Genomic DNA, 10,748 nt, shown 5'->3' with positions numbered 1-10,748 from the left:
TTTATGCCAGGAGGGCGGGACTCCGAGCAGGCCCCGCCCCTGGGAGCCGCGCCCACCGCCCTGGTGAGCTGAACCTGCTGCGCGCGTTCCCGGTCCCTCCCACGAGGGGGCGGGCTGAGGTCAAATCTCCCGCCGGTCCCACAGCCGCACGCTGATTGGCTCCGGGCCGGCGGCGCCGGCTCCCGATTGGCCCGCGCGCCGGGGATGAAGAAGCACGGCGCGGGAACCGGCGCGAGCCTGCAGGGCGGCGGCGGCGGCGGAGGTTCCTCGATTTGTGATCTCCCTGAAGGCACCATGAGCTGCATCAACCTGCCCACCGTGCTGCCCGGCTCCCCCAGCAAGACCCGGGGGCAGATCCAGGTGCGGGCCGCGGGGCGGGGTCGGGGGCGGGGGCGGGGTCGGAGTCGTGATCGGGGCCCGGGTGTCTGTGCGCACCGGAACCCAGTGACCTCTCCTTCTCTCCTAGGTGATTCTCGGACCCATGTTCTCAGGAAAAAGGTAATGGCCTCGCGGGACGGGGGTGGGCCGGGACCTCCTCCTCCACTTCCCTGCTTCTCCTCCAATCCCCGGGACCCCGTCCTCCTCCCCTGACGCCCCCCGACCCTGAGCCTGCCGCCCCTCTCAGAGCCCCGCCTCTAGAGCAACCCCCACTGCCCGACCCCCCGCGTTCGTGCCCAGGACGCCTCTCCTCCGTGGGATCCTCCCGGAGGAGGCGCTCCTCCCCTTCCCGTCCGGGTCAAAACCTCTTCCCCTTGGGATCATTCAACCACCGCTCCTTCCGGGAGCTGGTCACAGCTGCTCACCGTTTAGCCCCTCACTAAAGCCTTCTCTGAAGGGTGCGTCTAAGGTGGCCAGGCCCTGTGCGCCCTGCAGTATGTGTGGCTTCCTTCCAGCGTGACTGTTTCCTTAGATGGCCCAGGAGCGTAGTCACTCTCCACACTGAAGAGTCAAGCGCTGGCGCCTTTGCTTCCCTGAAGTGATAGAACCAATCCCAGTGAGCCCCGAGTAACTCCCCTGGCCCCCCTTCCTATACGGCGCTGGGGGATCACTCCAGCTCAAATCCCTTGCCCACGATGGTGAGGCTCAGGGTGGGCTCAGGGTGGGCTCTTGGACTCAGAGACAAAGCGCTTCCCTTGTTGCACCAAAAGGTTCTGTGAAGTTAGTTCAGGCTATGTGAAGAACTGTGGGGTGAGATTACTTTGGAATGGAATCTGAACCCCTCTCCTGTGCATGTGGTCTTTGCTTTGCCCCCGACAAAATCACTCCTCCAGCCCTTCCCTGAATCACCTGAGGGCCCTTCTTTGCCACCCTCCCCATGGAGAAGGACTACCAGCCCCAGACATGCTCCTCCCTCCTGGGTCTAGACTGAACTCTGTGTGGCCCCTTCTGTCCTCACTGGTCCTCCCCACGCTCTGCCCAGCAGCCTTCCCATCCGTCGGTGGGGCTCAGGCTGTACACCCCTAGAAGGCGGTAGGGAGCCCGACTTGTGCTGATAGGGTCTTCCTCGCCCACACTTATGCATGGGCCTTACCTTGCAGTACCGAGCTGATGAGACGTGTCCGTCGCTTCCAGATTGCCCAGTACAAGTGCCTGGTGATCAAATATGCCAAAGACACGCGTTACAGCAGCAACTTCTCCACGCATGACCGGTCAGTCCCTGCCCCTTCTGTCCTGTCCTCACACCTTTTGTGAGAAGCCCAGTGACGAGTCACAGAACATACTGTCAGAACTCGTTAGAGAGGATGGTTAATAATGCTGATGCCGGGCAGCGAACCCTTCAAATCTGCAAACTTTCCAGGTTGCTTGGCAAGGTACCCTAGAACTTGGCCTTTCTTGGGGCTCTAGCCCAGTGGTTCCTAACGGGACGTGATTTTGCCCGCTAGAGTCTATTTGCAATGTCTGGAGACGTTTTTTAGTTTTCACAACAGGAGGAGGTAAGGGCTTGATGGCAACTAGTGGGTAAAGGGCAGGAATGCCGCTAAACATCCTACAAAGCACAGACAGCCCCATAACAAAGAATGATCCAGCCCCAAATCTCAGTAATGTCTGGCCAAGGTTGAGAAACCCTGCTCTTGACCTATGTGGAGGTTGCAGACTGGTTTTGTTGACCTGCAGACTGAATTTTATTTAAGTTTTTAGTTGGCTTGTCCTCGCCGACTCCCTGTCTCGTGGCCTTTGTGCATCCCCCTTTTATGTTGATCTGCCTGTGTCCTGTGGACATTTCAGTCTGCAGCCTGAGGTTGGGAGGTTAAATTTTGTACCACTCCTGCCATTCCGTACAGCATTTAGGGCCTGATGTTTTGGAGCCTGAGACACTTTTCTCGTCTTCCAGATTCATCATCTACCTGAGCCCCCAGCACTGGAACACTCCCACACACAGGGCCTTTCACTTTCAGACTCTGCTGGGTAGGAATCTCCCCTCAGGACGCACGAGGCAGCAGTATGAATGCGGATTTGAATCCTGACTCTGCCAGTTAATAGCTCTATGATCTCTGAGAAATCCTTTAATCAGCCAGAGGAGTCAAACGGAAGGAATTCTAGGTCACTGCACTGCTTGTTGGTGTTCGTGGCTTATCTCTGCTGGGGCACGAGGCTCCGAGTCTTAGATTCTGGTGCTAATGGTCTGCCCGGGGCCATGGTAGGACTTTCATGGGCCCTGGGGACTTTCTGCCTTCATGGGCCCCTTCCTCTATAAAGAAAAAAATAAAAAATTATACTTTATGACTGCATTGATATAAAGACAAAGATAATCCTGACTGAGTTACATTTATTCTGATTTTTAAAAGAAATTAAAATGTTTCATTCGTCCCCAAAGCATCATGGGCCCCAGGCACTATACCTGATGAAGTAACCCTGTCTGCACCCCACCACACACACACACACACACACACACACACACACACGCGCGTGCGTGCACACACACACACATTAAGCAGAGCAGAGAAGAGCTTTGCATCTGGGTTGAGCTTTACATTGGGCACTGCCAAGTTCCAGTCCAAAGCGTGAAGTGAAATAGCTCTTGTTGAATAACTGGTTTTCCAAACAAAGGCCTTTACTCTTCTCCCCAGATGTCTTCCCACAGGTGCTAACTTCTCAAAGCTCTGGGCAGACATCTCAGCCTGCTTTGCAGGTAGGGGGTGGTCATGAGACCGGTTCCCTGGACCCTCATTCTGGTTCCTGGTCTCCTCGGGCTCCCTTGCCTTGCTCACGCTCTGGCTTTCTGTCCCCAGGAACACCATGGAGGCCCTGCCAGCCTGCGTGCTCCGGGATGTGGCCCAGGAGGCCCTGGGCGTGGCTGTTATAGGCATCGACGAAGGGCAGTTTGTAAGTTGACTTGTCCTGATAGCACTCTTCCTGTGAACTCAACTGTCCCCCTTTTTCCTCTGCTAATTTGGAGGTTATTGGTTCAATTTCTGATATTTTTATAAGGTAAACATTGTTAACTTAACTTGCTTTAACTAGCGTCTGAATACCCTTTGAATTCCCTTTACTGCTTTCTGTGTTACTGTTATATGGAATTTATTGTACCTTAAAAAAAAAAAAATTTAGGGACTTCCCTGGTGGTGCAGTGGTTAAGAATCCGCCTGCCAATGCAGGAGACACAGGTTCAAGCCCTGGTCCGGGAAGATCCCACATGCCGCGGAGCAACTAAGCCCGTGTGCCACAACTACTGAGCCTGCACTCTAGAGCCCATGAGCCACAACTACTGAGCCCACGTGCTGCAACTACTGAAGCCTGTGCACCTAGAGCCTGTGCTCCGCAACAAGAGAAGCCACTGCAATGAGAAGCCCACGCACCGCAAGGAAGAGTAGCCCCCGCTCGCCACAACTGGAGAAAGCCCACTAGTGGCAATGAAGACCAACGCAGCCAAAAATAAATAAATAAATAAAATTAAAAAAAAAAAAAAAAAAAAGATCACTTTAAAAAAAAAAAAAAAAATTTACAGGACTTCCCTGGTAGCACAGTGGTTAAGAATCCTCCTGCCAATTCAGGCGGCACGGGTTCAAGCCCTGGTCCAGGAAGATCCCACGTGCCATGGAGCAACTAAGCCCATGCGCCACAACTACTGAAGCCTGTGCGCCTAGAGCCCGTGCTCCACAACAAGAGAAGCCACCGCAATGAGAAGCCTGCGCACCGCAACAAAGAGTGGCCCTCACTCGCTGCAACTAGAGAAAGCCCGCGCGCAGCAACGAAGACCCAACGCGGCCAAACATAAATAAGTAAACTATATATATTAAAAAAAAATTTTTACAGTAGACAAAAAATTTGATTTCTCAACACTGGTGTATAGGGAGGGTTTGGTTCTGTTTAGCTCATTGTTGCTTTTTTTTTTTTTTAATTAATTAATTAATTAATTTTTGGCTGCATTGGGTCTTCGTTGCTGTGCACGGACTTTCTCTAGTTGCGGCGAGCGGGGGCTACTCTTCGTTGTGGTGCACGGGCTTCTCATTGCTGTGGCTTCTCTTGTTGCGGAGCACGGGCTCTAGGTGCACGGGCCTCAGTAGTTGTGGCTCGCAGGCTCAGTAGTTGTGGCTTGTGGGCTCTAGAGCGCAGGCTCAGTAGTTGTGGTGCACAGGCTTAGTTGCTCCGCGGCATGTGGGATCTTCCCGGACCAGGGCTCGAACCCGTGTCCCCTGCACTGGCAGGCAGATTCTTAACCACTGCACCACCAGGGAAGTCCGCTTCTTTTTTTTTATTTAATTTATTTATTTTTTGGCTGTTTTAGGTCTTTGTTGTTGCGCGGGCTTTCTCTAGTTGCGGAGAGCAGGGGCTACCCTTCATTGTGGTGCGTGGGCTTCTCATTGCAGTGGCTTCTCTTGCTGCGGAGCATGGGCTCTAGAGTGCAGGCTCAGTAGTTGTGGAGCATGGGCTTAGCTGCTCTGCAGCATGAGGGATCTTCCCGGACCGGGGATCGAACCTGTGTCCCCTGCATTGGCAGGCGGATTCTTAACCACTGCGCCACCAGGGAAGTCCCTGCCCCACAGTTCTGTTCCCTGTTTCTATGGCTACTTCCTCCCTGGCCAGCAAGTCAAACTCGAGTTCCCATAACAAGTGTTTATTAAACCTACTGCAGAAACATCACCAATCTTCTGTTCTGCCCTCACCCTTGTGGGTCTTGCTCTGCAAGAAGTTCTGGGGCCCAAGGGTGGCTGCCTCGGTTGCCTCTCAACATGGGACCTGACAAAAGGACTGCCTCTCCCTCCCTTCATCCTTCCCTTGGAGAGGGGTACATCTGAAGACCCCACGCTATAAGCTGAGGGTGCGGTGGTAGGTGGGCAGCTGGATCCTGGGCATGCCAGCCTCACAGTGTCACCCCGAGTGCTGGTCTTACCTCTGTTTCTTTTTTTTTTTTGACTATGCTGGGTCTTAGTTGCAGCACATGGGATCTTCGTTGCAGCATGCGGGATCTTTAGTTGCAGCATGTGGGATCCAGTTCCCTGACCAGGGATTGAACCCAGGCTCCCTTCACTGGGAGCATGGAGTCTTAACCACTGGACCACCAGGGAAGTCCCTGGTCTTATCTCTGTTTTATTGCAGTAATAAGAGGGGTAATCTAGGAAAAGTTAGGACTACACACAAGAAGGAAGTCCATAATTTACTGCCGACATCTTCTGTCCAGAGACCACCAGGACTGAACAACTTGGGATTGTTGTTGCAGGGAGACACCCGGCATGGGAACTGGACAGTGTAGGTGAGGGGCTTAATTAGAGAGGGCTTGGTTATTAGGATGGGGGCTGCTTGGCTCTTGATTCGGTGTCCTGGGAAGGGAGATGATTCTGACCAGCATCTTAAACCTCACCTATAGGGAGGGTGGACCAGAAGGAGGCCGAAGCAGCAGCAGTGACTCCTTTAGCCAGGAGAGGGGACATTTGGTACACCGTAGCCTAGGCGATGTTCACGTTCTGTCCGTACTCAGACATGCTTCTGGAGGGGTCCACACGGCCTGCGGGACCTTAGTTCCCTGACCAGGGATTGAACCTGGGCCCTCAGCAGTGAGAGCGCGGAGACCACTGGGACCACCAGGGAATTCCCTAGGAGGGGTCTGGTTTTGTCTTGACTATCACAGTCACAGAATGGCCTTGCCGGAAGTTCATATTTATAGATCAGGCTCATATCACGTGTTGTGACCATTTTTTCCTCATCAGCAAATAGCTATCCTTATGAATGTACCATGTCTTACATGAGCTGGCCCCTTGGGTGTGGCACTTACAGGCTGTGATGGACGCTGTGTGCGGACATCCTGGCTATCGTCTGGTGTATTGGGGTTTATCTACTAAGTAGAATCACTGGTCAAGGGACCGATCTCATTCATTAAGTGTTTTCTGAGCTTGCGCCATGTGGCAGCAATGCTCTAGGTGTTGGGGATACAGCCAGGGTCTCGCCCTTGCACTTACATTCTAGTTGGGGGAGAGGAATATGTAAAAGGTGGTGGCAACCGGGGGAGAAAGGCACCATGAGGGGGTGGAGCTAAGGTGGGGATGATGCTTTATGGGGCCGGTCAGAAAGGGGCCAAAAGGAAAGCGGGGTGAAGGTTTACAGGCAGGAGTGTGCTTCTGGGCGTGTCTCAGGAGCAGCCAGGAGGCCAGGGGCTTTGGCCAGGTCAGCGGGAGGGAAAGACGTTGGCGTTAACCCCGGGAGAGCCTGGAAGCCGCCCGGGGCGTCTCCTCTGCTGGGGCGGGGGGGGGGGTGGGGGGTGGGGGGGGTGGGGAGAGGCATCTGGGTCTTTGCGGAAATCCCCCGGAGGCGAGGGCAGGGTGGCGGCGGCTGCATACACACATCCTGTTCCAACTGCCTTTCTCTTTTGTTACTCTGGCGGCTGACATCCTTTTCCCTGTTTCTCCTTTTGTAAATTGCCTCCTCTTGGTTTATCTTTCCTCTATGGGACATGACATAATCGGTGCCAGTTTGTCACATGCTGTAAATATTTCTTCCCTGTTTATTTGCCTCTGGATTTGGTCTGTGCCTCTCATTTAGTCTTTACCATTCATGGTGGAGCGGTTGAATGTTTCACTGTCACATCCTTTGTTCCCGTCCTCTGCGGCCTTTGCGCCTTCAACGCCGGCCTGGCTGCCAGGAAGCGGGGCCCCCACCGGAGCAGGGCCGGGTGCCTCCGTCGCGCGTCACGAGGGCGCCACCTCTCGGCAAGATAAGGACGAGGGTGAAACTACTTCTTGGCTTCCTGAGCTCCCCGTTCGGTCCTCTCCCCTCATCAGACCTTGTTCAGCAAGTGGCTCACGGCAGGTGAACCAAATGGGTAGACTTGTCACCATCAAGAAACCCCTCCTGTTACTTTTCTACCTGGATCCCGGGTGGCAATCATTTTTGTCTACCAAGAAAACCCTATGTTTATTAAGTCCTCTGAAGTTCTGCTTTGAATGCAACCTGTATTAGAGTCTATGGCTGCTGTGACATGTACCACGGACTGGGCGGTTTAAACCACAGACATTTACTTCCCACAGCTCTGGAGGCTGGGAGCCCAAGATCAAGGTGTGGGCAGGGTGGGTCCCCTGAGGCCGTGAGGGAGGATCTGTTCCAGTCCTGTCCCCTTGGCGTGCAGGCGGCCATCTGCTCCCTGTGTCTGTCCCCCTCTGTGTCCACACTTCCCCTTTTTACAAGGACACCAGTCATACTGGAGTGTGACCCTACTGACCTACTTTATAACTGGATACCTCTGCAAAGATCCTCTCTCCAAATAAGGTTCTGAGGTATTGGGGGTGAGGGTTTCTACATATGGATTTGGGGGGTGGGAAGGGACACAATTCAACCCATAACATAACCTAAAAAATTTAATGGCAATAAAAACAAACGTCAGTAACGTGGTTGGTTACCAGTGGGCATTCTGGGATGTTGCGGGCAGCTCTGACCTTACCTTTGATCATTCAGGAACCCCAGCTGGGGGCCCAGGGTTCAGTGTTTGTGGGGGGGCGGGGTGGCATGTGAACAGGGGACAAAGTTTAAGTGGAAGAACTGAAGTCTCTGATGGTGGCCATCGCTGCAGCGGGCAAGACCGAGGACCCCGAGAGGTCCCCAAACCCTGGTGTGGAAGGACCCACACCTGATGAGGGCTTGACAGGGAGAGTGAGACGCAAGGGGTGCTCATCCCAGGGCGGTTTTGCCCGCAGCCCCTACCTGGGGGATATCTGGCAATGTCTGGCAACCATCTTGTTTGTGACCATGGGGTAGGGGTGGAAGGCACTGGCTGACAGCTCCTTGCAGGCTGGGGGCTGCATTTCTGTGACCTGTGATGAGTCCGCTAGAGAAGAAGAGGGGCCTCACCTGCAGCCAAGCTGGAGCCTCTGGGTGGAGGTGCTGTTTCCGTAGCTCAGGCTCGGCAGCCCTGCAGAGGCCGTCAGATCTGCCTTTGGTAAATCCCGCTGGAACTGATCCAGGTTTTCTAACCCCTCTCCTGGTCCTCGTCTTGCTGAGCCCTCAGGTCTTGGTAACTTTGCACCTCCATGAGCGGCTTGGAGAGAGACCCTTTGCCCAAACACAAGAACTCCCCACTTCACCCAACCCAAAGACCAATCTAGATACATGATTGACCAGTGAAAGTTCACCAAAGAATTGAAGTAGCAGCCTCACCCTGGGCCACTGAAATGAAATTGGACTTACCAAGTAAGTGACCTTTCTGCAGGCCCTGTATTTAGAAGGGTGTGCTGTGCCATCCTGCTCTGTAAGTGGCCAGTGGAACCCTCATCCCTTCTCAAGGCGTCACACAGCACATTATGTTTTCAAAAAAGGCAAACACACAGAGCCTCCCTCTCAGCCAAATAGCATATGTCATAAATTATTCGAGGGTCCTTAATCCTTGAACACCACCAAGGGCCTTCCTTGCCTTTACTTGGGCTCAGAAACATAAAGTCATTGCCAAGGTCACAGCTAATGGGTCCAACCAAGACCATGGTTCAAGCCCAAGGCAGCCTCTGGTCTGGGCTTTTGACCACTGCGGTAGCAGACTGCCTCTGCTGGTGACAGTTCCGGGCGCTTGGCCTGGAGTGGTTCTCTGCTGGTTCTAAGGCCATGGCCTGGTTCTGCCATGGAAAGCTGGCAGGATGGTGGAGCGACTGGGGCTGCTGCGGACGTGCAGGCTGCGTGCCGGGTGGGGGGGCTGGGGCCACCCTATTCTCGCGCTCCACGCCAATCTGGGTGGCCAGAGCTGTTGGGTCCGGCCACGTGGTCGTGGCTCCTGGAGGCTGCTGCCCAGGGCGGAAGCTCACTCCTCCTCTCACCCTTTCCAGTTCCCCGACATCGTGGAGTTCAGCGAGACCATGGCCAATGCCGGGAAGACCGTCATTGTGGCTGCACTGGATGGGACCTTCCAGAGGAAGGTAAGGCGTCTGGTCCAGGTCTCGGGATGGGACCCAGGAGGGAGGAAGGGGCCTGGGCTGTGCACAGACGGACAGCTCACCGCGCCCTGGATGACCAGACCGTGCCAGAGCCCAGGCGCTCAGGCGAGCCAGACCCAGCTCCCTGGTTCGCCCCAGACTAGGCCGCCTGCTGCGGGGGCTGGTGCTCTGGGGGAAAGCAAGGTCAGGGCCTAGTCTCCTGGCTTCAGGGTTGTGAATCAGAGGGTTTCAAGGAAAAGCCCACCCGGTGAGGTAAGCGCACACCAGTCTTTCCATGGGAATACAGGCGTTCGGGACCATCCTGAACCTGGTGCCCCTGGCCGAGAGTGTGGTGAAGCTGACGGCGGTGTGCATGGAGTGCTTCCGAGAGGCTGCCTACACCAAGAGGCTGGGCGTGGAGAAAGAGGTGGCCCCTCCTGCCTTCTCCGAGGGGTGGAGGGGAGGGGGTGGTGCTGTGTCCCCGCTCAGTCCAGGCGCTTCATGTCCCACGGCCAGGTCGAGGTGATCGGAGGAGCAGACAAGTACCACTCCGTGTGCCGCCTCTGCTACTTCAAGAAGGCTTCGGTTCAGCCTGCCGGGCTGGACAGCAAAGAGAACAAAGAGAACTGCCCGGTGCTGGGAAAGCCCGGGGCGGCCCCGGGAGCCAGGAAGCTATTTGCTCCTCACCAGATCCTGCAGTGCAGCCCGGCCAACTGAGGCACAGGCCCCACACCCAGGACGGGGGCGGACCGGCCACCTGCCCCCGTGCCTGCTGCTGCCCCCTGGCGGACGCCTGCCCCCTGCCTGCTGCCCAGCCTTCTCGGAGGAGGAAGCGGGGGTTGGGGGGTGAGGTTTCACCAGCGCCCTTTCCCCGGCCAAGGGCCACGGGCCGGTGGTCTGCACATCACACTTCCCTCCTTGCCTGCCCGCCGGCTTCTCTCAGTTCCCTTCCCGGGCTACTCACAATCCACCCCAGGCCGGCGCGGGGTCTGGCCACTGCTGACCTGAGTCCCTCCCTCTCCAAGGGGTGAGGCCGGAGGCGCAAGCTCCTGTGACATCGGCGCTTCTGCCTGCTTTCCCCTTTGTGGCTTTTGCTGTTGAGTTTCTGTTCTCACTGGGAAGTCAGAGCACCAGCACCTCTGGCTCAGCACCAAGCCTCCTCTCGTGCAAAGACTTTAGTCCCCCTGCGTGAGACGGGCCCCTGGCCCCTCTGAAGATGGCTGGAGTTGTTCTCTCTTACTTCCCTTTGGGCCGAAAGCCCTTCCTGCTCTGGCGATCATTTTCTCCAGAATTACAGCTTCTTCCATGTGGGTGACACCCTGCTGGGGCTCAGATCCCAGGGGCTTGTCTTTCAAGGCAGGGGCTGTGATTTTTCTCTTTTAGTGTGTGAAATTAATAACTAATATTAAAATTTACTGGTTG

The 10,748-nt window shown here is 55.3% G+C and overlaps 1 protein-coding gene across 1 annotated transcript; it reads left to right on the top strand.

The window, feature by feature from the left end:
- Window positions 1-225: 225 nt before the first annotated feature.
- On the top strand, window positions 226-10,748 carry TK1 (thymidine kinase 1). The gene is made up of 7 exons (XM_059907596.1): window positions 226-360; window positions 467-498; window positions 1,539-1,649; window positions 3,231-3,324; window positions 9,240-9,329; window positions 9,634-9,753; window positions 9,843-10,748. The coding sequence occupies exons 1-7, from the start codon at window positions 295-297 to the stop codon at window positions 10,041-10,043; spliced, it is 714 nt and encodes a 237-aa protein (XP_059763579.1). The 5' UTR covers window positions 226-294; the 3' UTR covers window positions 10,044-10,748.

This window comes from Balaenoptera ricei, chromosome 20, assembly GCF_028023285.1.
Source record: "Balaenoptera ricei isolate mBalRic1 chromosome 20, mBalRic1.hap2, whole genome shotgun sequence".
In the NCBI taxonomy this organism is placed as follows: domain Eukaryota; kingdom Metazoa; phylum Chordata; class Mammalia; order Artiodactyla; family Balaenopteridae; genus Balaenoptera; species Balaenoptera ricei.
Note: the sequence above shows the minus strand (reverse complement) of the source record. Positions and strands in the feature narration are given on the sequence as shown.

Coding starts and splice junctions, on each gene's coding strand:
- TK1 (XM_059907596.1), top strand. CDS start 295: ATGAGCTGCATCAACCTGCCCACCGTGCTGCCCGGCTCCCCCAGCAAG. Junction 499..1,538: donor CCCATGTTCTCAGGAAAAAG/GTAATGGCCTCG, acceptor CTTACCTTGCAG/TACCGAGCTGATGAGACGTG. Junction 9,330..9,633: donor ATGGGACCTTCCAGAGGAAG/GTAAGGCGTCTG, acceptor ATGGGAATACAG/GCGTTCGGGACCATCCTGAA.